Raw genomic sequence first — 26,415 nt, 5'->3', positions numbered from 1 at the left:
CGGATCGTGTTTTTTAATCCATTCTGCCACCCTCAGTCTCTTTATTGGTGCATTTACTCCATATACATTCAGCATAATTATGGATAATTTTTTTTATGAGCTTAGTGCTGTCATTTTGATGTCTTTTTTTGTGTGTTGTTGACAGTTTATTTTTCCCACTTAATTTTTTGTGCTGAGTGGTTTATCTTTATACATTGTCTTTTCCTCTTGTTCGTTGTTGATTTTGTTTCTGCTGAGTCTCTATTTTTTTTTTTCTTGTATTTTATTTTGATGAGTAGGATTATTAGTCTCCTTTGTGGTTACTTTAATATTTACCCCTATTTTTCTAAATTTAAACCTAACTTCTATTTCTTTATATCATGTTGTCTTCCTGTCCATATGAAAGATCTATGACTACATTTCTTAGTCCCTCTTTATTGTTTTAAGATTGTCTTCTTTTACATAGTGACATCGCTGTTTCTGTGTTTAGAGTGTTGTTTTTTTTTTTAATCTTGATTTATTTTTGTGATTTCTCTATCTGGGTTGACATCTGGTTGCTCTGTCCTGTGTTCTAGTGTTGGGTTGATATCTGATATTATTGATTTCCTAACCAGAGAACTCCCTTTAGTATTTCTTGTAGTTTTGGTTTGGTTTTTACAAATTCCCTAAACGTCTGTTTATCTGGAAATGTCCTAATTTTTCCTTCATATTTGAGAGACAGTTTTGCTGGATATATGATTCTTGGCTGGCAATTTTTTTCCTTCAACACTTTATGTAAGTTATCCCATTGCCTTCTTGCCTGCATTGTTTCTCCCGAGTAGTTTGAGCTTATTCTTATTCACTCTCCTTTGTAGGTGACTTTTCATTTATTCCTAGCCACTCTTAAAATTCTCTCTTTATCTTTTGTTTTGGCAAGTTTGATTATAATATGTCTTGGTGACTTTCTTTTGAGATCTACCTTGTGTGGAGTTCGATGAGCATCTTGGATAGATATCTTCTCATCTTTCACGATATCAGGGAGGTTTTCTAACATCAAATCTTCAACAATTCTCTCTGTATTTTCTGTTATCCCTCCCTGTTCTGATACTCCAATCACTCATAGGTTATTTCTCTTGATAGAGTCCCATATGATTCTTAGGGTTTCTTCATTTTTTTTTAATTCTTTTATCTGATTTTTCTTCAGATATATTGGTGCCAAGTGTTTTATCTTCAGTCTCACTAATTCTGCCTTCCACTTGCTCAATTCTACTGCTCTGACTTTCTATCAAGTTGTCTAACTCTGTAATTTTATTGTTAATCTTCTGAATTTCTGATTGCTGTCTATGGATTCTTGCAGCTTATTAAATTTTTCATTATGTTCTTTAATAACCTTTTTAGTTTTTTCAACTGCTTTATCTCTGTGTTCCTTGGCTTGTTCTGCATTTTTCCTAATCTCCTTCCTCATCTTGTTCCTGATGTCTTGAAGAGTTCTGCATATTAATCTTTTGTATTCTGCATCTGCTAATTCCAGGAATGCACCTTCATCCAAAAGATCCCTTGATTCTTTGTTCTGAGAGCTTGTTGAGCTGATCATGGGCTGCCTCTTTATGTGATTTGATATTGACTGTTGTCTCTGCCATCTATAAGGTATTGTATTAGTTTATTTTATGTTTCCTTACTGTATCCTAGCTTCTTGCTTTATTTTGTTTTGTTTTGATATGCCCAAATAAGCTACTTGAGTCAGCTAGCTTATTTTCCCCTTTGAAGCTGTAACATCCTGTCACCAGATGGCTAGAGCTGTTATCAGGTATATGAGCCTCGGAGTCCATTCACTTTTCTTGCATGGATTCAGCTCGGGTGTCCAGGTAGTTGGTCATCAAGTGTGTGGTACAGGCTCTGTCCCACAGCCTTAGAGGGGCAGGGGTGATTGATATAGGTATAGGTATCTGGTTGCAGGAGGGGGTCATGCTCTGAACAAGGCAGGGGGCTGACAACTCTCCCCCTGAGTGTCTGTGAGGAAAGTGCATCCCTGTTCCCTTCAGACAGACCATGGGCACCCAATGCTTTTGGTTATAAGGACTGGGAGGTACCAGTTATCCTTGGACCCCTGTTGGGGGTAACTAGGTGATGTGGGTGGAGCTACCAGTTCTTAGGCCCCTGATGTGGGTAGGTGAGGACTCTGTTTAATAGGCAAAGTGGTGTTGAACATCAAACACCCACCTTTCCACCGCACAGTTGAAACAGTTGCAGTCTGCCAACAAGGGCCTATTCTCCTGTAATAGGCCCACGCAGGTCCATGCAGGGGGGAAAGGTATTCAAAGTCCACAGACTGTTTATGCCTAGACAGGAGTTGCTTCTGTCCTGAACTCCCCCATTTAGTGGAGCTGAAAATTATCTTTTCCCCCAGTTGTGAATTTATTCCTTCTCCAAGGCTGGGAGAATGGCTCAGAGCACTCAGCAGAGCCTATCTCAGGCCCAGGGAAATCAACAGCCACTGAAGCTGTAAAATATATGCAAGTACTTAGCTTTTGCTAACAGCGCCTTTATTCTCTGGTTCTGGAGGTGTGAGTAGGCTATGCAGCTGGCTGTCTCTCCCTGAGGAAACTGTGTCCAGAATGCTACCGCCAGCCCCACCACGGTCGCTCCAGGGAATGGTGCCTAAGAGTTCCCAGTGATTCAGGTCCGGCAACTCCTCTCTGCTTCCAAACCGTCTCTCCCTCCTCTTACCTCTCAGTCCATTTTCTAACTTTGCCTTTGATGTTCAGGGCTCCTAGCTTGTTGTAAATATAATTGTTTCACTTGTTTTTTCATATTTTTGTTGTAAGAGGGATCACTGGTAGCATCTGACTACTCTGCCATCTTGGCCCCATCTTCCTCCTTTAAAATTTTTTTAGGATTGTTTTATGACCTATCATATGGTTTATCTTGGATAATGACAGAAGTGCACTTGAGAAGGATGCATATTCTGCTGTTGTTGTGTGGAGCGTTCTATAGATGTATGTTATGAATTGAGTTGTGTCCCCCCAAAATGTGTTGCATACTGTCATGGATTGAATTATGTCCTCCCCAAAATGTGTGTATCAATTTGGCTGGGCCATGATTCCCAGTATTGTGTGGTTGTCTTATAATCTGTGATTCTAATTTTACGTTAAAGAGGATTAGGGTGGGATGTAACACCCTTACTAAGGTCACATCCCTGATCCAACATAAAAGGAGTTTCCCTGGGGTGTGGCCTGCACCACCTTTTATCTTACAAAAGATAAAAGGGAAGCAAGCAGAGAGTGGGAGACCTCATACCACCAAGAAAGCAGTGACAGGGTCCCTGCATGGAGAAGCTCCTAGTCCGGAGGAAGATGGATGAGAAGGCTGACAGAGAGAAAAAGCCTTACCCTGAATTTGGGCTTTTAGCCTACCTTACTATGCAGAGATAAATTTCTTTTTGTGAAAGCCATCCCCTTGTGGTATTTCTTTTACAACAGCACTAGATAACCAAGACAAATTGTAACCCCCGTACCTGTGAGTATGGCCCTTTTGGAAATAGGGGTTTTCTTTGTGATGTTAATTAGGGCATACCCATATACAGTAGGTCCTAAACCTAATCACTTTTGAGTTATCAAAAGAGCAGAGTAGACACAGAGACAGACACAGGGGGAAGACAGACACCAGAAAACACCAAGGAATGCCAAAGATTTCCAGCAGACACCAGAAACTAGGAGAGAGACTCGTAGAAGAGATTGACATGGCCAAGACCCTGATTTGAACTTTTAGCCTCCAGAACTGTAAGAAAATTAATTTTTGTTCTTTAAAGCACCTACTTACAGTATTTGTAAGTAACGAAGACAATGTGTTAGATCTAGTTTGCTTATAGTGTTGTTTTAGTCTTCTATTTTCTGTTGAAAATAACTTGTGATGAATTTCCAGGAAGTTATGCTGAGTGAAAAAAGGCTATCCTAAAAGGTTAGATACTGTATGATTCCATTCATATAACATTTTCGCAATGATGGAATTTTAGACATGAAGGTCAGATTAGTGGTTGCCATGGGTTAGGGATGGGTGAGGTGGAGGGTGGAAAGGGAGGTAGGTGTAGTTATAAAAGGTCAATATGAAGGATCCTTGTGGTGTTGGAACTGTTCAGTATCTTGACAGTAGTAGTGGATATTGTACGTTGTATAGAACAAATGAGTACAAGTAACATGGGAAATCTGAAAGGGATCAGTGGATTATATCAATGTCAACCCTCCAAACCTGAGTCACTTTGTACTTACTACTCAGCTTTATTATTTTTTGTAAATATATGAAATTACCTTTTGTGTTGATCATCCATCTCTCCACACTGTAAGCTCCTGAAGACAAGAGATTTTATCCATCTTGTCACTGCTAATCTTTCATTGCCCAGAACAGTCCTGATGTGTTTTACATGTGGAAAGTACATGAATTTTGGGAGTCCAAAGGGTGGAATGTTATGGATTGAATTGTGTCCCACAAAAATATGTGTCAACTTGGCTAAGCCATGATTCCCAGTATTATGTGATTATGCACCATTTTGTCATCTGATGTGATTTTCCTATATGTTGTAAATCCTCTCTCTTTGATGTTAATGAGGCAGGATTAGAGGCAGTTATGTTAATAAGGCAGGTAGATTAATAACTCAATCTACAAGTTTAGGCTGGGTTTTAAGTCAATCTCTTTTGAGACATAAAAGAGAGAAGCAAGCAGAGAGACAGGGGAACCTCATACCACCAAGAAAGTAGTGCCAGGAACAGAGTGTGTCCTTTGGACCTGGGGTCCCTGTGCTGAGAAGCTCCTAGACCAGGGTAAGATTGATGACAAGGACCTTCCTCCAGAGTCCAGAAAGAGAAAGCCTTCCCCTGGAACTGATGTCCTGAATTCGGACTTCCAGTCTACTAGACCGTGAGAGAATAGACTTCTGTTTGTTGAAGCCATCCACTCTTGATATTTCTGTTACAGCATCACTAGATAACTAAGACATGGCGCATGGAAGGAGCCCTGTATTTGTTGGGCTGACTGCCTGACTGAGTGAAAAGATCTCATCTTCTAGATCTGTGAGGTCTGGTATGGTAGCCACTAGCCACATGTGGCTATTTAAATTTAATTAAAATGAAACTAAATTGAAAATTCAGTTCCTCCTGGACAGAGCTGGAGAAAAATGTAGAACAAAAGTCTAATTCAAAAAGAAAGAGCAGACTTGCTGACCTGACAGAGACTGGAGAAACCCTGAGTGCATGGCCCCCGGATACCCTTTCGGATCAGTAATCAAGTCTGTCATGAGGTTCACCCTTCAGCCAAAGATTGGACAGGCCCATGAAACGAAACAAGACTAAAGGGGCATACCAGCCCAGGGACAGGGACTAGGAGGTAGGAGGGAACACGAAAGCTGGTAATAGGGAGCCCAAGTTTGAAAAGGGAGAGTGTTGCCATGTCGTGGGTTTGTCAACCAATGTCATAGAACAATGTGCGTACTGACTGTTTAATGAAAAACTAGTTTGTTCTGTAAACCTTCATCTAAAGTACAATAAAAATTATTTTACAAATTCAGTTCCTCAATCATACTAGCCACATTCAAATGCTCACTGGATACATATCACTAATGTTATCATATTGGACATCGCAGATGTAGAACATTTCCATCATTGCAGAAAGTTCTACTGGACAATGTTGCTTTAGACTATGAACATGCATTACACTTTCTTACCTGTCTACACTTTGCTCATGTCATTTTCTCTGCCTGGAATTCTTTACCAGACTCTTACTAAAATCCTACCCATCTAGAATTTGCCAGTAAGTTAACAAATCCTTAAAATTGATCTAACCATTCTGCTTCTCAGAATGTATTCTTGCGGAATACATTGATATACTATTGATACAGGCAAACATTTAGCTACAAGAATGTTTGATGCAGCATTGTTTACAGTAGCTGAAAATGGGGTGACGGGTAGGAAGAGTGGCTAAATATTGGTACCAAACCCAAAAAAGACCAAACCCAGTGCCGTCGAGTCGATTCCGACTCATAGCAACCCTATAGGACAGAGTAGAACTGCCCCCCTAGAGTTTCCAAGGAGCACCTAGCGGATTTGAACTGCCAACCCTTTGGTTAGCAGCCGTAGCACTTAACCACTATGCCACCAGGGTTTCCTAAATATTGGTACAGCCATCAAAAATAGAAGGCTGTGTGATGTCATGAAAAGATTTTCAAAATATATTGTTAAATGAAACAGCCAGTTACAACACATGAGAAAAGCTTACAAAACACTATGAGACTGGAGTGGAAATCTAAGGAGACTTAGATACCTGTGATGTTTGAAATGTTTACAAAAAATATAAATAAATATTCAATTAACAATTAATGAACAGGTATTACTACAGGATCTCATTTTTGTTAAAAATAAAATAAAATCTCTCTCTCGGGGTAGTGAAGACCAGACCAAACAATCTATAAAAGTGCTTGACAGAAAAAATGTTCAACCAACACCAGAGCATTTATCCATAGAAAGAAAAGCAGAGAGGATATTTGCCAAAAGTGCCAAGGGTGGCTGCCTCCAGGTAGAGGAATTGGGTGGTTCCATTTTTCTTCTTTTGGTTTATCTTCCTTTTTTAAAGTTTTCTCTAATAAACACGTATTTCTTTTTAAGGGAAAGAGGACAACAAAGGATATATTTTTAAAAAATTCTCCAAGGCTCAACTGAAATGATAACTCTCCATGTCACCTTCCCTGATTCCCCGATTCCTCACTCCCTGCCCCCCAGCCTTGTAGACAGTGGCTCGTATTGTCCCCCAGAGTGCAAAGCTTCTTTGTATTCTCTCACCTCACAGTGTTACCGTTGTTAGTTGCCCTGTCCATCCACTCATGGTGGCCCCATGTACAACAGAATGACGAACAATGTTCTGTTGTGATTTTCATTGGCTAATGTTCAAAAGTAGATCACCAGGGCCTCCTTCCTAGTCTGTCTTAGTCTGGAAGCTCCACTGAAGCTTGTTCACCATGGGTGGTCCTACTGGTATTTGAAATACCTGCGGCATAGCTTCCAGCATCACAGCAACACACAAGCCACCACAGTACCACAAACTAACGGATGAGCAATGTTTCATCTCAAAGGTGGTGTTGTAGCGTGCCCTGAGCTTATTTCCATTCATGAGTTATCCAGGTGTTAAATAAAAGCTTCCAGTGATTGAATGGGTGGAGGGATGGAGCTTGCACCCTCATTACCAGCTGCCTCAAGGGGTCATGTTTAATATTTACAAAGCTACCGAGCCTCAGCCAGCAGGCAGAAACAAGCCGCTGGCCACAGCTGACATCAAACAGGGAGTCTAAGGAGGTGACACTACCTGCCCACCGATTTTCTAGAGGAGAAGTTGGTTAACTGGGGTCTCGTGCAGTTTAGGGGTTCCTCCGGAGAGGAGGGCAGGAGACCACGAATTGTCTCACAGTTCCTCTCTGTCAGTGGGAACACGGAGGAGACCCGGGGACGCTGCCCAGTTTGGGGCTCTTGGCAGTGGGAACGGGGAGGAGGCCCAGGGACTTTGCAGTTTGGGGTTCCTCTCTGACAGCGGGAATGGGGAGAAGACTTGAGAACCCTGCACAGCTTGGGGCTCCTGAAGTGGGAACGGGGAAGAGACCCGGGGTCACTGCACCGTTTCGAAGTTACTCTGTGTCAGTGGGAACGGGAAGGAGACCCAGTGTCCCTGCACAGTTTCGAAGTTACTCTGTGTTAGTGGGAAAGGGGAGGGGACCCAGGGTCCCTGCACAGTTTCGAAGTTACTCTATGTCAGTGGGAAAAGGGAGGGGACCCAGGGTCCGCAGTTTGGGAGCTACTGTGTGTCAATGGATAGAAAGTGGAGCCTGAAAGTTGGCGGTGGGCGTTTGGGGAGGCTTCAGAGGTGACAAGCAAGGTCAAAGGGGCTCCAACCCCCATTCTTTCTTCCGTGTGTTCTTTCAGTTTGGGGGTGGGGTGGAGAGGGCAATTATGCTCGGTGGTCGCCATAAAGACTCCGAATGTGAAAAAGCGCCCCCCCCCCCCCCGCCATTCCCACTAAACTAACGGCTAAGAGTCTGGGCTCGAATTCTACTTCTTCACATTCTAGCCCTACGAGTTACTTAACCTGTCTGTGCCTCTATTTTCTTATCTGCAAAATGACGATAATAATGATCGTAATAGTCTTTTCTAGAAGGACTGAAATTCACTCCATAAATGCTGTCAGCGGCTCCTATTTTTAGCCTGACGTACGACGCTGCCAGGAAGGTGTCTGCGCGCCCAGCAGAGCAGCGGGAGGGTCCAGTTTATTCCTACAAAACCGCAGCCCGGAAAGCGCGCCCTCGCCGACGCCCGGCTTCCTGCCCCGTTCCGGCCCGCAGGGCCCGGCCGGACGCGCTCTCCTCCCGTCGGCTGCCTAGCCCTCCCCCGAGGCGGGTGGGGACCCGCTGCTGGAGGGCTGCTCCGGGGCCAGCGAGCGGAAAGGGCTGGGTCGGTTGGACGAGCGCAGGGACGGGGCCGGCCGGCGGCGCACAGCGAAGGGACCGAAGTACTCGGCGGCAAAGGTGACCACGTCCGCAGGCTGGCGCAGCAGCAAGAAGAGCAGGAAGTCCGAGATGAGCGCGTGGGCCTCAGGGTGGTGTCGCATGTAGCTGGTGTGGCAGAGTCGGAGCTCCTCCTGGGGGGGGGGCGGGGTGCCCAAGCCCCATTGGGACCGGAGACACCCCCTTCCCGTGCCCAGGAGGCCCCGCGCTCGCTCCAAGGAGGGCTAAGTGGTGCTGGAACCTCGCAGCCCCCAGGGGTGTGCAGGTCAAGCAGGCATGCAAGGAGATCAGTTTGAGGAAGGTGTGGCCAAGGGAGGAATGGGGACCCCAGGTTGGCTGCAGCCTCTCCTCACCTTTCGGTCCAGAAACCTCGAGTAGAGCTCCATATCCTCCTCCCACGCTAGGGGCTTCTTCTCAAACACAGGAGGAGGCTCAACCTCATCTGGGTGGGAGGGAGGAAGGCTGCATACCCCCTACCGCTACCCCAGAACATTCCTAAACACACACGGCGACCCCATGTGTATCAGAGTAGAACTGCACTCCATAGGGTTTCAATGGCTGATGTTTTTGGAAGTAGGTCTCCAGGCCTTTCTTCCCGAGCACCTCTGAATAGACTGGAATATCCAACCTTTCGGTTAACACCCAGGGACTCCAAGAACCTTCCTAGGACCACCCAAGCAACAGGTTCAGGTAAAACCCCAGGACTCTGCCCACGTGGGCGGAGTTGCTTAAAGGTGTTCACAGCAAGAAGGATTCTCCCAAAGTGCCTTGGGGCGGGGGCTGGAGGGCAGAGTTTCTCCAGCCGATCTCAGGCTGGATCCCACCCGAAGCACACGCAGTCTGTCCCTTCTGCAGGCTGCACAAGGAGGCCTCTGCACCCCAGAAGGTGCCAGGGTTCCCCCACGTCCCCTTCACTCACCCACAGCTGAGCTTCACTCACCCTCCTCCCTCAAGATGGGCATCTTGGTGATGATGCAGCACCCAGGGGAGCCCACCTGGACTCTCTTGGCCAGGTGCCTGGAGTGTGACATGGAAGAAGGTACGGGAAGGAGAGCTTTCCCAGACCTCACCACCCCCCTCCCCGCCACCCTTCAGAGACCTGTCCTGGGGGCTCCTTTTACTTCTGCCTCCCCTCACTTGTCTTAGAGTCCTGGGTCTTGTTCATTTATGCGTCCCCTGATAACGGCACAGGGCTCTCAACAAGTATTAGGCCCCTGCTACTCAAACTGGCTACTGTCTGTACCCCAAGATGTGTGGCCAGTGTGCCAAGGCTGAACTAACACCTTTGGAGGTGAAAGCACTAAAAAAAAAAAAAAAAAAATCGGGAACCTCCTGCTACATGAAATTCAAAATGGAAACAATTTACTAAGTTATGAAATAAAAAAAGCAGATAGCATTCTGATGACTTTTTCCCAGTGTAGTGACTGTGTCAATAGTTCTTTTGAAATGTCAAGAAATAAATTTGCTTCCCCACCCGAATTTTCTCATGGTTTGGTGCTCTCACTGTGCTGGTGACAGCTTGGCCGTGTGCCAGGGGCGTTTCTCCTAACACCTTGATCAGATCAAGTGTCTTTCAAAACTTGGTGTTGCTCAATATTAAACCCAACGCCGTGGCAGCTGCTTTAAGCTGTGCTTTAGGCCCTGTGGAGGTTGGCATTTGCTTCTTAGCCATTCAAAGTTTTTTGGCTAGGAGGTTTGGGAAGCACTGTGAGGATTAGAAGAATGAGCAAATAGGTGAAGAAAGGGTGAAGGATGTGGATAAAGCAGGGGGTACTCAGATCTCCACGGCTCCTCTTCCTGGTGGTGTCCTCAGAAACAGCTAGTCTTCCCTTTGCCCCATCCCTGCCTCTGTCACTGAGCACCCAAGTCTGTGCTGGACACCACCCCCTTGGCCCCGCACTGTGGCTCACCCATCAGAGAACAGGTAGAACTGGCAGGACATGGGGATGCCCTCCTCTGAGTGTACGGTCTGCTCCACGATGAAAACTTCCGCCTGCTGACGGCCCACCTGGATTGTCTGGAAGCCCAGGGCTTGCTGGCAGCAGCCAAAATGGAGTGGGGGGTAAGCTGGATGCCCACTAGGGTCTCCCACAAAATCTCACCCTGGTTCTTTTCTCCATCTCGATCTTCATTCATCTTTCACTAGTGATAAGCAACCTTGGCTGTCCAGACCCCCAGGTGCCACAAAGTTTGAGTTACACCCATAATCTAAGTTGGGAGTCCCCTCATAAGGCCACCTCCAGCCTGCCTTATCCCAACGCCATCCGATGTCATCTCTCTGACCAAGTGCTTCTAGTTGGTAGATTCTGTTACAGGGAGGAGGACCAACCCTTTAGATATGGAGGGTGAGGGGATGGCTATTGGGAGGGGGCAGGTAATGATGCCTTGGAGAGAAAAATACTAACATAAAACTCGTGTTTTGAAGAAAATGGGGGGAAATGGTATGCGTTTGTCTGTGTTGAAGACACTGCTGTTTGCTGTGTTTGTGACAGAAAAAGAGCCTTGATTTAAAGATGAGAATTTACATGGTCCAAGAAAGACAGCTCAGCTCCTAAAGTGGCTCACTCAAAACAGAGTGTATTCAAAGGTGCAGCTTTATAATCACATATCGCAGAGAGTTTTAGGTATATTGACAATGAAACTTTAGCCAAAATAAAAAAGAGAAACTCTCCAGGGTTGAGAAATAAAATATTATTTAAGTGCAGTCAGAGATAGTGCATTTCCTAGTTTAAAAATATATATATACTTTCAAAAAGCATTCCTGCACTACGTTATTTTTCCTAGACTGACTTTTGTGCAGAAAGGGTTGCTTCCCTTAACTGCCCACACCTTTGGATCCCTCTCACTCTCTCCACTTGCCCTACATTTAATGTAACAAAGTCGGTTCTTGGTTTTTCCTGCCCTCAAAGTCCTACTCCCATACTCTTGTTTTATCCCCAACCCCACTGCCTCCTCCACTCACTCCCAGGGTTCAGCTTTCTTGTCTTCCAGTCTGTCCTGCACCCCTTCTGCTTTGCCCCAGCCCCAGCCCCATGCCCGGGGTGCGCCCTTACGTAAGTGGAATAGCAGAGTTTCCCCTCCGTGTCCAAGGCAAGGAAGCAGGCGTTGCTGGGTACCATCTGCCGCCGGGCCATCGCCCTCAGCAACACCAAGTTGGCAGCCTCAGAGATGAAGCCAGCGATTGAGTTCCAGGGGAAGAAAGTCACTTCGGTCTTCATTTCCTGTTCAGGACAAATTTGGGTCAGGGACCTTGCGCAGGGAAGGGGCAGGGAGAGAGGGCAAGCCAGGAGCTGGGTATATGGTCCTGGCTCAGTCCTCAGTCCAGGCTCCTGGCCTGACCCAATCCGGTCCCTGCTCATGGTTCTGGAAAGGTTATGGAGGACCATTCCCACCTGGCTCTTGTCCTTACCTCCCCCTCCTTGACAATCCTGGTCATGGCCAGCTGATCTTCCTGCCTCACTAAACTGGTCTTCCTTTCCATTGGGAGGACAAGGAACTAAGGGCCAGAGCATGGAAGGGGGGAATGGAAGGGGAGAATCAGGGGATCCCTGGATTTTATACAAATGGGACCCCCCCAGAGATCATCTTGTCCAGCCTCCTTTACAAGGAGAAAACCGAGGTGAGATTTTGATGAAAACCTTCCATGCACAGTAGAGCTTAAGAGTAGAAGTCATATTATGGTGTAATACAAAATTAAAAAGCGAATGCTCTTCAGAATATGAGTTTTAAATGGTTTCTGTGTGGAGGTTCTTAGTGGTTTTCAATGTATGAATGGATCACATTGCACAAGTTATTGAAGTGGCTGGGATGGGTGTGAGGGGCACAGAGCTGGAGAATTTGGAGGCAAGATGGTCTAGGAGATGAGACCTCCAGAAAGGCCAGACCCAAAGCTCCAGCCTCAGTGGCCCCCTGGAGATGCTGGGCTTTGGGGCTGGAGGAGGATTGGAGCGGGCTGGGTTCAGGCTTTGTGTATCAGAGAATGCTATCAGAAGGGACCCGTTGCTGACCTCTAATATCCCAGGTGGATAGCTTTTCAACTTGCATGTGGTGGGGGTTGCAGAGTAACTGGGTGACATTCCATGGAGGCCTGCCCTTCCTCCATCCCTCCCAGGGCCTCTATTCTCTCATCCTGGGTTGGGGTCAAGGCTGAGGACCCTATGAGGTACCTTGATGAACTCATGGCTATGTTGTTCCATGATCTCCATTTTCCCCGAGAGATAGCCTAGAGATGGACAGAGGTGAATACTGACGTCACAGGAGACATGGGTTGGAGACTGCAGGAAGGGAGGGTGGTGGCCCATGCTGGGGTACTCAGGTGCCATGTGGCCACAGAAGTACAGGTCGGTCAGTGCTGCTCTTGACTTGAGTCTGTGGTGTGATTAACCTTCCCCCACCCCATATCCTCTTACCCACATTCTGGCCCAAGGTAAAGTCAAGGGGTTGGTCCTGAATAAGGGTCCTGGGGTGGTGGAGGAAGTATGGGGTGATATGCCAGGCAGTAGGACCTCTACCCAGAAGGGAGTTTCCACAGAGCGTGTTGTCCAAGTAGCCACGGTTGAAGGCATGCACGATGAGGCAGTCTGAGATGACCCCGAGTTCATCTCTGTATTTCCCTTTCTGCACATCAATGGTCAGCTCTCCCAGGGGCTCGCCTGTGTCTGAGACCATGGTCAGAGTCTCGGAGAAGAATAGCAGCTGCAGCTCCTTAGGTTCTGGGGTAAGGGTCCCATGAGAACAGATCAAGCCCTGGTTCCTAGGCCTCAACCCTCTGACCCCCCCTGACCATACCTCCACCCACTCTCTCCTCATCCCTCTTGTCTTCCAGGTGGCCCCAGCACTCCCCTCCCTTTGACCTCTACAGCAGTCAGCAGGTGAAGACTCCCTCCCCTGTAGCCCTGGGTTTCCCCTTGAAGAATGCCAACAAATAGGCCTCACACCCTTTCTGCTGAGTCACAGAAGAGTCAAAGTGGAGGGGAGGGGCGCAAGGACAGAGCCTGGATCCAGGGCTGACTTGCCCAACATTCGTCCCTTCTCCCCACTTCCCCCCACTGCCAGGGCTCACGGAGGGATGTGAGGAACTTGATGGCTTCCCCATTGGCTTCTGGGAGTGGCAGACTCTCCTTCTGGGATGAGGGCTGGTGGTCCTTGGCTCTGAGTCCTATGGAGGGAGGAGAGGTAAGGTTGAGATGGGGGACCTTGGGGAGAAAGGCAGGGGCACCCCAGTCCTGGCCTTTGTCCCAAGAGCAGAATCCTTCAAGCCCCCCACCCCTGCTGTGGATTGAGAGACAGAAGAGACCGCTTCCCCTTCCCCTTCCCAGCACCAGTAGCCCTCTTCCCACCTGTGGAATGAAGTTTGTAGGACATGGCTGCCTGCTTCTACCCGGTAAGTGTCCAGCTATCTCCACAGCAACTGGAACTAGCTGCTGCCTCTTAAAGGGCCATCAACCCACTTTGCTAAACACCCAGACTTTGGAGGAAGTTGTCCAAGAAAGAACGGAAGGATCTGCAGGTTCTGGGGCTCAGCCCAAGCCTGAGATATTGTCCAGCAGGGGGAGCATTTGACATTCTTAAAGGCAGGGAGATGAAATGGATTATTGGAATAACCTTAGAAGTTGTAACAGCCTTAAAAACACAGAATCCAATTAGATATCCTATGAATATCTCTACAAATTGTGGTCCTAACAGACAATCATGATAACAATAGCCATCTGGTTCTACAGGGCTTTACATGCATTATCTCATTCAGTCTTTGGAATGATCCTGTGAGTAGGTACTTCTGTTAAACTCCGCTTTGTGGATAAAAAAAACCGAGGCACAAGAGGTTAACTGTCTTCCCAAGGCCACACAGCTAATAATTGGCAAAACCAAGATTCAACCCGAGACAATCTGGTTCCAGAGCCAACAAGAATTCAAAAAATGAAGCAGTAAACAGATACACTGTATCCAAAAAAGTGGTGCAACAAACTGGACGGAGAGTAGATATGTAGATTTAAAAATTAAATAATGTTATGATTGAAGCCCTAGGCTGTGGGCTATCTGATCCACCACCTTGTAAGCCTCAGCATTGTCATGGTGGTTATAAAAGGGGTTCAGTCTCACAGTTGAGGTCAGAAGAGAAATCTTGGTGTTAAATCTCAGTCTCATTAAATGCCCCCCTTTCCTGTCACTTGGGAAGGTAACCCCCAATGGCCTTGTTGAGAAATATCTTTCACCTTCAGGAAGATTTAAAATTACGTATAGAAATACTTAGGAGCATCAAACTGATCGTATTAATATCTTCTGTGGTGGCGTTGGCTGCTGTCGAGTCTGTTCCAACTCATAGTACCCCGGCGTACAACAGAACAAAACACTGCCCAGGCCTGCGCCATCCTCAGAATTGTTGTTATGCCCGAGCCTGTTGTTGCAACCACTGTGTCAATCCGTCTTGTTGAGGGTCTTCCTCTTTTTCAGTGACCCTCTACTTCATCAAGGCTGTTGTCCTTCTCCAGGGACTGATCCCTCCTGATAACATGACCAAAGTATGTGAGACAAAGTCTCACCACCAGGGCTTCTCAGGAGTGTTCTGGCTGTACTACTTCCAATACAGATTTGTTCGTTCTTCTGAAAGTCCATGGTATATACAATATTCTTCGCCAACACCACAATTCAAAGGCATCAGTTCTTCTTTGGTTTTCATTATTGATTGTCCAGCTTTCACATGCATATGAGGTGGTTGAAAAACATCATGATTTGAGTCAGGCCCACCTTAGTCCTTAAAGTGACATCTTTGCTTTTTAACATTTCAAAGGGATCTTTTGCAGCGGATTTTCCCAATGCAAGGATTTCTTGACTTCTGCTTCCATGAGTGTTGATTGTGGATCCAAGTAAAATGAAACCCTTTACAACTTCAATATTTTCCCCATTTATCATGATGTTGCTAATTGGTCCAGTTGTGAGGACTTTTGCTTTCTTTATGTCGAGGTGTAATCCATACTGAAGGCTGTGGTCTTTGATCTTCATCAATAAATGCTTCAAGTCCATCTCCATAATGCATTTTGATCTATTCTTTCTTTCCTGTCTTTTTAATGCTTTCTTGCTTTCTTCAAGCACAATGTCCTTGATATCATTCCACGGCTCCTCTGGTCTTCAGTCATTTGTGTTCAATGCATCAAATCTGTTCCTGAGATGGTCTCTAAATTCAGGTAGGATATACTCAAGGTCATACTTTGGCTCTCATGGACTTGTTCTAATTTTCTTCAACTTCAACTTGAACTTGCGCGTGAGCAATTGATGTTCTGTTCTGTAGCCAGTCCCTGGCCTTGTTCCAACTGATGGTGTTGGAGCTATCAACAGATGTAGTCGATTTGATTCCTGAGTATTCCATCTGGCAAGGTCCAGTGTCTAGTCGCCATTCATGTTGTTGAAAAAATGTATTTGCAAAATTCTATCATGTGATTTCCTGTGTTGTTTCTATCACCAAGGCCATATTTTCTAACTACCAATCCTTCTTTGTTTCTAACTCTTGCGTTCCAATCACCAGTAATTATCAATGGATCTCGATTGCATGTTTGATCAATCTCAAAAATCTTCAATTTCTTCATCTTTGGCCTTAGTGGTTGGTATGACAATTTCAATAACAGTCATATTTACAGGTCTCCCTTGTGGGCATATGAATATTATCCTATAACTGACAGCATTGTACTGCAGGATGGATCTTGACATGTCCTTTTTGATGATGAATGTGATGCCATTCCTCTTCAATTTGTCATTTCCGGCATAGTAGCCCATATGATTGTCTGATTCAAAATGACCAATCCCAGTCCGTTTCAGCTCACTAATGCCTGGGATATCGATGTTTATGCGTTCCATTTTGTTTTGACAACTTCTAATTTTCGTAGATTCATACTTCATACATTCCATGTTCCAGTTATTAATGGACATTTGCAGCTGTTTCTTCTCAATTAATTTAAGCCCTGCCACATCAACAAATGAAGGTTCTGAAAGCTTGACTCCATTCCATGTCATTAAAGTCGACTTTACTTTGAGGAGGCAGCTCTTCTCCAGTAGTATTTTGAGTGCCTTCCAACCTGGGGGGGTCGTCTTTTGGCACTGTATCAGACAATGTTCTGCTGCTATTCATAAGGTTTTCACTGGGTAATTTTTTCAGAAGTAGACTGGCAGGTCCTCCTTCCTAGTCTGTCTTAGTCTGGAAACGCAGCTGAAACCTGTCCACTAAGGGCAACTCTTCTGGAATTTGAAATGCCAGTGGTATAGCTTCCTGTATCACAGCAACATGCAAGCCACCACAGTAGGACAAACTGACAAAGATGTGATAGTCTTTTGTGTTAATTGTGCATATTTGTATTTCAGGTTCTTGAAATAATTAAAATAATTTGGTATATTAGAGGGCTTGAATGATAAATCTTGTCATTCTCATTTGAATTAGGCAGTTGAATGATTTAGACTTGTAACTTTACATTAAATTTTTTTTTTCTTCATTCTTAAGCAATTTTCTTTTTTTAAAACTGTGCTTTAGGTGAAAGTTTATGGAACCAATTAGTTTCTCATTAAACAATACACGAATTGTTTCGTGACATGAGTTGCCAACCCTGTGATGTGTCAACATTGTCTCTCTTACTCCGCATTCCCTGTTTCCATTCATCCAGTTTCCTGTCCCTTCCTGCCTCCTCGTCCTCGCTTTTGGGCTGGTGTGCCCATGTAGTTAGTCCCTTATACATAACTGAACTACGATGCACGTTCCTCACTTGTGCTACTGTTTGCCTCATGGACCTGTCGAATCGTTCCCTAAAGGGCGAACCTTGGGAGTGACTTCAGTACTGAGTTAAAAGGGTGCCTGGGGCCATAATTGTGAGGTTTCTCCAGTCTGTCAGACCAGCAAGTCTGGTCTTTTTTTGTGTGAATTTGAATTTCATTCTACATTTTTCTTCCTTCTGTCAGGGGCCCTCTATTGTGATCCCTGTCAGAGCAGTCAGTGGTGTAAATTAAATTCTTACTGAGATTGTAAGTAGAACCAGAACATTAAAATTACTGAAAATGTATCGTATTTATATGTTTACTTTTATGAGATTGCAATAAAAATACTTGAGAGGCTGGTTTGCCAGTCAATTGTATTTAAAATGGAAATTGAATATATGCACTGAATAAATACAGTGTATACTGCCTGAAGTGGTCTTAATTTTGAAAATAAGACCAATTATTAGTCAAAGCTCTCTGAGAGCTATTGTTAACATTTGTTTGATTTATGAATAGAATAATATGACTGGTAAGTTGAACTTAAAAGCTTAAAAAAAATTATGTTTTAAAATTTTTCAATCAAAATGTGAATTTTAATAAATTGAATATTAATTTTTAATAGCTGAAGTGAATTCTGAACACTTTCTCTCTTCACATAAGCCACTGGCAGCTTCTTTAGAGAATAGTTAGTCAGCTCCTCAAAAATCAAAACGTATGTTTACCGTTTGATCTAGCAATTCCGCTCCTACGTATTTAACCGAGAGAATTGAAAACATATGTCCACACAAAAACTTAAACACAAATGCTCATATCAACCTAAATCGCTAAAAGGTGGAAACAACCCAAATGTCCATTATCTGATGAATGGATAAACAAAATGTGATATGTTCATACAGTTGAATATTATTTGGCAATAAAAAGGAAGTACTGATCTATGTTACAATATGGATGAATCTTGAAAATATTATTTTAAATGAAAGAATCTAGTCACAAAAGTCCACATATCATGTGATTCCATATATATGAAATGTCCAAAATAGACAAATATAATAGAGACAGAAAGTAGATTAGTGGTTGCCTAGGGTTGGGCGTGGAGTGGGGTGGGTGGGTGTGGGTGGAGGCACGAGTGACATCGAATGGGCACAGGGTTTCTTTTGAGGATGATGAAAATGTTCAAAAATTAGACTCTGGCAATGGTTGCACAACTGTGAATATACAAAAATCCACTGAAAGGGGGGATTCATTGCTTAGGGGACTGTTATGGAGGGAACTGTGTCTGCCAGAAATGTGTGTCAACTTGGCTAGGCCATGATTCCCAGGATTGTATGATTGTCTACCATTTTGTCATCTGATGTAATTTTCCTTTGTGTTGTAAATCCTGCCTCTATGACATTAATAAGGCAGGATTAGAGGCAGTTTTGTTAATGAGGCAGGACTTAATCTACAAGATTAGGTTGGGTTTTAAGTCAATCTCTTTTGAGATATAAAAGAGAGAAGCAGAGAGACGGGGGGACTTCGTACTACCAAGAAAGCAGTGCCAGGAACAGAGCGTGTCCCTTGAACCTAGGGTCCCTGCACTGAGAAGCTCCTAGGCCGATTGATGACAAGGGCCTTACCAGAGCCGACGGAGAGACAAAGTCTTCCTCTGGAGCTGGCACCCTGGATTCAGACTTCTAGCCTCCTAGACCATGAGAGAATAAATTTCTCTTTGTTGGAGCCATGCACTTGTGGTATTTCTGTTATAGCAGCACCGGATAACTAAGACAGGGACATTGAGCTCTGTTAAGGGTGATGGAAAAATTTGGAAACAGGTAGTAGTGATGTTTGCCCAACATGGTGAATGTAATTAATGCTACTGAATTGTACATGTAAAAAATGTTGAAATGGTAAATGTTTTATTTCATGTATCTTTACCACAATTGAAAACAAAAACATAAAATCTTGGATGTGCCATCCCAGGCACAGCAATTGGTCTCTATTTGCCTGGAACAACAGAAGAAGGAGTGTGAGGAATAGAAAGAGAATATGGAATGTGTTGGTTATTTGCCTCAAACAACTACCTCCTTTGCCATGAGACCATATGGAATGTGTTGGTTAATTGCCTCAAACAACTACCTCCTTTGCCATGAGACCAGAAGAACTGGATGGTGTCATGTTACCTTACTGAACATTTAGATCAAAGATTCTATAGAAGAATTCTGGTCAAAAGGGGAAAATGCAGAATATAATTTTAAATTCTCATGGACTCCAGACTCCCCGGAGCCATAAAGGTTGAATGAACTCCTTAAATTATTACCCTCAGATAAACTTTAAACCTTAAATCAAAAACACCCCCTGACATCTTCTTTCAACCAAACAATAGCTTAGCTTAACTAGTAAAAAATGTCTGCCTTGAGCATCATGCTCTTTTAAGAACTATCTATATGGGATCAAATTGACAACAGCAACTTCAAAGATTAGATAAAAACCTTAGGGGGCAGTGAATTTATGTTAATGGGAGAGGAACAACTCAGAAAATGAGGGTGAGACTAGTTGTACAACTCGAAGAATGTAATCAAGGTCTCTAAATGGTACATGTAGGAACTGTCGAACTGGTGTATGTTTTGCTGTGTGTATTCTCAACAACAACAACAAAATAAATAAAATTAAAAAAAACAGTGAAACACTTTTAAAAGGCGAATTTTATGCTATATGAATTATATCTACATAAAGCCATTAATAAAAAAAAATTAAAAAACAGCAAACCCTGTTGCTTTCCCAATGTGAGTTACATAAAGTTGTTACCGCAAATTGCGGGTTCGAGCCGCCTACCGCAAAGCCAATAGTGAGACAGGAGGAGGTAAGCAGTAAGAAGGCTTTATTGAACACCGGTATTCAAGAGACAGAGGGGGCTAAATTTCTCCCAAATTCTGTCTGCCCTAAAGGGTTGATGGGAGGGTTTTATATGGGAAAGATCACGGTTACCTCATGTTTTGAGCTCGTAGTCCACAGATGGTCTTATACATCACAAAACAACTACAAAAACTATTTATTAGACTAAAGATAAACATGTCAGGCACCTTGGACTCTAATCAGTATATTTATAACAGGCTGAAAAACTCTCATAAGAATCTCTTGGCTAATGGGGCTGTTTTGCCAAGTCCACTGTGGCTGAGATAGGGAGCAAGAAAGAAAACCTTCTTGTCAGTTTGCAGGCTGAAGGCCATTTCTCAATAGAACAAAGAAAGGAGAAGAGACACCAAGGCCACAGGAGCTGAGAGAGCTCTGTACCCCTTTGGAAGAGACCGGTGCAGCTGGTGCAATTAAAAAAATGTTTAGAGATTACTTAGAGCATCATTATGGCGTTAGTCATGTCAAGCTCTCAATCGCCTATTTCGAATAGGGGAAAATATGTTGTAAGGTATTAGGGATTTGTTAGGTTTAAGAGCAGAACAGGCTGCTCAGCTATATTTTGAACAGAGCCTGCACCATTTTCCAAGGAATAGAGATTAATCACAGCTTATAGAGCTATATTAAAACAAATGAGAAAATATATTCTCCCTAATATTAAAACACTAAAGAAAAAGCATTTTCACTCCTTCAAAGTTTGACCAAGTCTTTTTGATTATTGAGAGGAAGTTAGAAAAAGAAGCTAAGTATGGTCTAGTGCTTTTTAAGAAAAATTCTCTTATTGAGTTTTTGGTGAAAATTGACACAGCAAGTTAGGTTCCCATTTGACAATTTCCACTCAGATCCTTCAGCAACATTAATTCCATTTATCACGATGTGTCAGCATTCTCCTTAATTGTCTTCTGTTTGTGCCATTTCCAGTACTCTAGTTTCCCTACCCCCTTATCTTCTCCACTGTGCTTTTGAGTAATTGTTCACCTTTTGGTCTCATATTGATTTTTTTTTTTCCCCTTCTAAATTTTATTTATTTTGTTGTTGCTCTTTAAGAGGCAATGCCCACACAGTTCCTTTTCCTATACCCCACCCCCTCCTGTCCTGGGCTCCTGGGCTGAATGGAAAGAGTTACTTTCTGAGCCCTCCACCCTCTGGAGCTTCCCTCACCCCCACCCCTACTCTGCCCATAGTCAGGCCCCTCTAGCTGTATTGGGCTCCCACCTGCCTGTCCTCACAGGCTCTCTGCCTCCTGTAACCCTATGTTCTCAACTTTCTCACCTCCCCCGCAAATTCCCTCCTAATGGTTCTGGCTGACTGTGTCAGCTGCTAGGGGAGAAAGCAGTCTGGCAACATAGACATCCAGTTTGTTGTCTATTTTTAAACTGGAAGAGATCTAAGGAGCCCTGGTGGCACATGGCTAAGTGGCTGGCTGCCAGCTGAAAGGCTGGTGGTTTGAACTCACCCAGTAGCCCCATGGGAGAAAGACCTGGTGATCTGTGCCTATAAAGATTACAGCCAAGAAAACCCTATGGGGCAGTTCTATTCCGTCACATTGGGTCACTATGAATTGACAGCACCCAACAACAGCAACAACAGAAGAGATCTATTATGGACCTTTTTACCACCACCACCTCCCCTCGCTTAGGCCCTGACAGGCCAGTGTAGGGATATGCTACAGGAGGTTGACATCCTTGTTGGGTGGCACTGGGTAAGTTGGCCTCTATGAGCCTGGCTATGAGATGGACAGCCTGTGTCTTCACTGAGGTAGGCAACTACTGAATAACAGCCACTAACACTTAACCCTGGGTAGTGCGAACCATTAAGTGCTTGACTACTAACTGAAAGTCTGGTGGTTGTAAAAATGGGGGGTGGGGAGGGGCAGAATCAGACCTTTAACTTCACACGGGGGAGGGAGAATCAAGATTACCAGCCCAAGGAAGATTCCTATGAGGCAGAGGTCAGACATGCCTTCTCTCTCAGCTGTCTTTGCCAGTTCTGACACCAGCTGCCCCTCCCACAGCACTCTCTACTTCTCTGCTGGGTTCGAAAATTGATTGCAATGGCCACACAGAACTCACAGACAATACTCATGATGATGGGGCTTATTAGGGAAGTAACAGGTTACAATTCAGGTTCAGGAAAGCTCAGGATATAGTTCTTCTGTCAGGACAGGCTCTTCCCAGCAGTGTTTACAGGCAGGCATCTCCGTGGCCCTTGGCCTCTGCCCTGCTCAGGCAGGTGTTACAAAACTCTTTTAGCTCTGCTGATAAGGGCCCAATAAGCCTCAGCCCAAACACAGCTTTCTCACTCTGTGGACAGGGAAGCCTACCACACTGTCTCTTGCTGGTCTCTCCTGCCAGCGTTTCTCTGCCACCGCCTCTTGCTGTTGTCATTGCTCCTCTCTCTGAGTCTCCTGGCTCCAGGAGATTCTCAGCACAGGAATCCAGGGTCCAAAAGACATACTCCACTCTTGGCTGTTCTTCCCTGGTGGTGGTGAGATCTTCTCCTTCCTGCCTCTGGGATGGCTCATTTCAAGCCCAGAGGGATAGCAAACTGACCAATCCCCTTGGTGGGCCATGATTACGCTATTGGCACAGTCCCACCCAGTCACTTGGGTGAGAGTTTCAAGACCATGGTGAGAAAGACCACACAAAAGTGACACATCACACCACAGTGGTTCAAACCCACCCAAAGGCGCCCTGGGAGAAGGGCCTGGTGATCTGCTTCCGAAAGGTCACAGTCTTGAAAACCCTGTGGAGTGCAGTTCTACTCCGCAACACATAGGGTCACCATGAGTCAGAGTTGACTGGATGGCAACTGGTAAAAAAGGAAAAACACTTAGAGTCGGCTCACTATGTGCCAGGCTCTGCAAGTATTAACACATTTAATCCTCAGTCTTCTAAGGTAGCTACTATTATCATCCCCATTTTATAGATGAGAAACTGAGGCACGGAAAGGTTAAGGAACTTGCCTGAGGTCACCCAGTTAATAAATGGAAAGCGTGAACTCCAGCCCGTATGGGCTGGCTCCGGAGACCATGATCGTAACTGCTTTGCTCTATTGCCCCTGAAAGACTAGCCCAAAGTTTTTTAACAAAAAGAGGAAAGAGTTAACTGGACACTACTGTGCATCTCATTAATTCTTCCAGCCACTCTGGAGTGAAACTGAGTTTCAGTGATATTGAGTCACTTGTCCAGTTTTACACATGTCCAATCAGAGACAGAACCTATGTTTGTGCCCAGATCAGTCCAACTCCAAGTCCTCTCTTTTTTTGAGCCCCTGGCCTGTACCTGCCACCATGACCTAACTTCACGCTTCCCAATTTCCTGGCCACCACCCACACCCCCACTCCCAGCCCTAGGCAACCACTGATCTCTTTCTGTCTCTATGGATTTGGCTATTCTGAACATTTCATATAAACGGAATTATACAATATATGGTCTTTCCATGTTCTTTCTACCACCCTGTCCTGCCCCGTCCTAGCCTAGGGCTTACTGACAATCAGGGTTAGGTTCCAGTGGTGTCACTAAGAGGTTGTGGGGGATGCAGACTGCACCGGGTGACACTGTCAGGGTGACACCAGTATGGCTGTCAATAAAACTTTTGTGCAGTGTTTCAGTAGAAATTTATTATTTTTTATAAAAATGTCCCTGTAGTTAGTTATAACAAAAACCCACTGCCATGGAGTCAATTCCAACTCAGTGACCCTATGGGACAGAGTAGAACTGCCCCATGGGTTCCCAAAGGCTGCAATCTTTATGGAAGCAGGCTGCTACATCTTTCTCCCGAGTTGCTGCTGGTGGGTTCGAACTGCCAACCTTTTGGTTAGTAGCCAAGTGCTTAACCCCTGTGCCACCAGGGCTCCTATAGTTATTTATAACCAACCCAGACCAACCTCATTGCCATCAAGTTCATTCCGACTCATAGCAATCCTATAGGACAGGGCAGAACTGCCCCATAGGGTTTCCAAGGCTCTAATCTTTAATCTTTACAGATTAGTAAATAAGTAAGTGCAAGTACGCCTGTGCTTACTTTGCTTACTGTCAGGGATTGTAAATTTGGAAAGAGGCTTTGATTCTGTAGGAAGGTGCTGTGGGGTTAGGAGAGAGGAAGATGCCAGCCAGACCTAGCAGCAGAATCTTCGATGTGGTGAAAATATGTGAAAATGTTCACTACAGATGATCTGGTAAGCAAGGTAAGCACCGTGTTTACCTTGCCTATTGGATAATTCATCCCTGCTCAGTTTACATGTGTCAGTATATCTACAAGGGTAACACTCTATGCTAATCTACTTTTTAAACCTTCTAATGCGCTCTGTTGGTCAGAGCTGTCATTATAACAGAGCTGTCATTATTACCCAATTAACAATTAGGCTTTGAATCACGTGGTTTCATCTGCACCCGGGACAAGCACGTGCTGTTGTTTTCATTGCTGCTTGTGTTTTTATAGTCGCTGTTTTTCTCAAATTTCCTGGGGTTTTAGCTACAATATTGTGGTAATTAACACGGGGGGTGACACCATGAGTTACTGCACTGGGTGACACCAACCCTAGTGACGTCAGCCACTGTTAGGTTCCCACCTGCTTTCAAAGGCTCTATTATGTATGGGTGGGGATTTGGAAGACTAAGACCACCCCCAACGCATACTCACACAGTCACACACGGGCACACACAGTGTCTTTCACACTCATTTCTACAACTTCCACATGTTCTGTTTTTCCCTGGAATGCCCGAGGGCTGCCCACCTAACCTCTGCCCTTCCTTCTTTTTAACCCCCAGAGAGATAGTCTGTGATCCAGGAAAAAAATGAGAAAAAAGCCAGCAAGCAAACAAAGTGAACCACTTGCTGGTTATTTTTAAAACTGCATGTTATTCAAACACCTTTGAGGCCATATGTCTACCTCCATTTCCTCTCTATAATTAATTATAGCACCAGAAATCCAGTGTAGCATTTTTCAAAGTGACTTCATATGCCTTTTCTCATCTGACCTTCCTAAAAGCTTCCAGTCAGTGGAATTGCTAGTGAAGGCTTATGATTTTGCTGCCTTGCATCATTTCTGGAGTTAGCATCTCCTGTTCCTTTGGGGAACCCCTCCCTTACTCTTAGGCCATGTGGTTCAGCTGGGTCTGACACTGCCTGTCCAGGGGTGGTCATGTGATCTGACCTGTCCAGTCAGAGAAGCCCATTTCCCTAACCTGTATGATTGGTTCAGGTTTGGGCACATGACCCAAGGTGGGCCTAAAAAACTCAGAGTTGGCTGGAGCTACTAGAGGTTCTGCTAGGTGTGATGAATTAGAATCCTGGAAGTTCTAGGACCATTTTTCCACTGCAGGGAGCAACCCTGACAGAGAATGATGACAATTCAAGAAGAAGGCAGAGCTGAGCAATGAAGATACTGTTGGAGGCCCTGAAGGCACTATGACCTAACACCACACTTCTCAATTTCAGGAGCTGGTAAGGTCCTCTTTTAGTTTAAGCCCCTTTGTGTTAAGTTCACTTACAACTAAAAAGATGCTAACTCAACGAGGGTTGTTATCTCCATTGGAAGGTGAAGAAACTGAAGCCAGGAAAGTGAATTGCCCAGCATTTTTTGGATGTCAAATGACAGAGCTGGGACTGGAACCCAGGTCTCTGAGGCCAGTGACACCTGCTGTCCTTCAAGGACAGGTGGCCTGTTCGTTACTGGTTACTGACAGCTCCAGGAGAAGCACATGCCCTTCATTCAGGACAGATGGCTTGTGGGAGGATTACCCAAGGTCCTAGGAAAGTGCTTTGCCAGCCCCAGGGAGCCTCTCCAAGTATTCTTTGGAGCTGGGTGTGCTCAGAGTGACCTGCTTGGACCAGGGCCTGGTCCTTGGGGCTCGCCTGCCCAACACAGCAGTGACCCAGATACAATCACAGAGCACATGGAGCCACCCTTTTTGAGGGAGGCAAGGACCACCCATCTCAGATGCAGCTCTGATCCAGGACAGCTGGGCCCAGTGCCACGGTCCCTGGCCTGGGCTGAGGGGTGCCTAAGAGGGGAGGTGGAACTGTGGCTAGGGATGGGAAAACTGTGATTTGGGCTGGCCCCAAGGAAGTGTGGAGCTAATCCAGTGTTTCCCAGTCTTCAGCTTCAGTTCCACCTTCAAGAGTTTTGCCTTAGCCAGGTGTCTGTCACCTGTACTATTCTTTATTTCATGTTTTACTACTTAAGTAAATATATCTGTAGTCCCTTCCATGAATGGCAACTGGTGTCACTTGTCAAAAGTAAACTCCAAAGACAAATACAATGAAAACAAAATAATGCTGTTAAGGTTTAACTAGGG

The 26,415-nt window shown here is 44.9% G+C and overlaps 1 protein-coding gene across 4 annotated transcripts; it reads right to left on the bottom strand.

Annotated features, from left to right (window-relative positions):
• Positions 1-5,844: 5,844 nt before the first annotated feature.
• Positions 5,845-13,964, bottom strand: CATIP (ciliogenesis associated TTC17 interacting protein). 4 transcript variants are annotated; one of them, XM_049888149.1, is made up of 10 exons: positions 13,831-13,964; positions 13,554-13,649; positions 12,997-13,203; positions 12,658-12,713; positions 11,901-11,987; positions 11,545-11,712; positions 10,402-10,526; positions 9,432-9,508; positions 8,845-8,933; positions 5,845-8,625 (listed from the first exon to the last, which is right to left on the bottom strand). In XM_049888149.1, exons 1-10 carry the CDS (start codon positions 13,853-13,855, stop codon positions 8,365-8,367), a joined length of 1,191 nt encoding a protein of 396 aa, XP_049744106.1. In that variant the 5' UTR covers positions 13,856-13,964; the 3' UTR covers positions 5,845-8,364. The 4 variants fall into 4 exon arrangements, with proteins under 4 accessions (XP_049744106.1, XP_049744107.1, XP_049744108.1 ...); XM_049888150.1 differs by having other exon boundaries at positions 13,003-13,203; XM_049888151.1 differs by lacking the exon at positions 11,901-11,987.
• Between the last annotated feature and the right edge of the window lie 12,451 nt (positions 13,965-26,415).

This window comes from Elephas maximus, chromosome 6 (genome assembly GCF_024166365.1).
Source record: "Elephas maximus indicus isolate mEleMax1 chromosome 6, mEleMax1 primary haplotype, whole genome shotgun sequence".
NCBI lineage: Eukaryota > Metazoa > Chordata > Mammalia > Proboscidea > Elephantidae > Elephas > Elephas maximus.
This window is presented reverse-complemented; position numbering and strand designations above follow the sequence as displayed.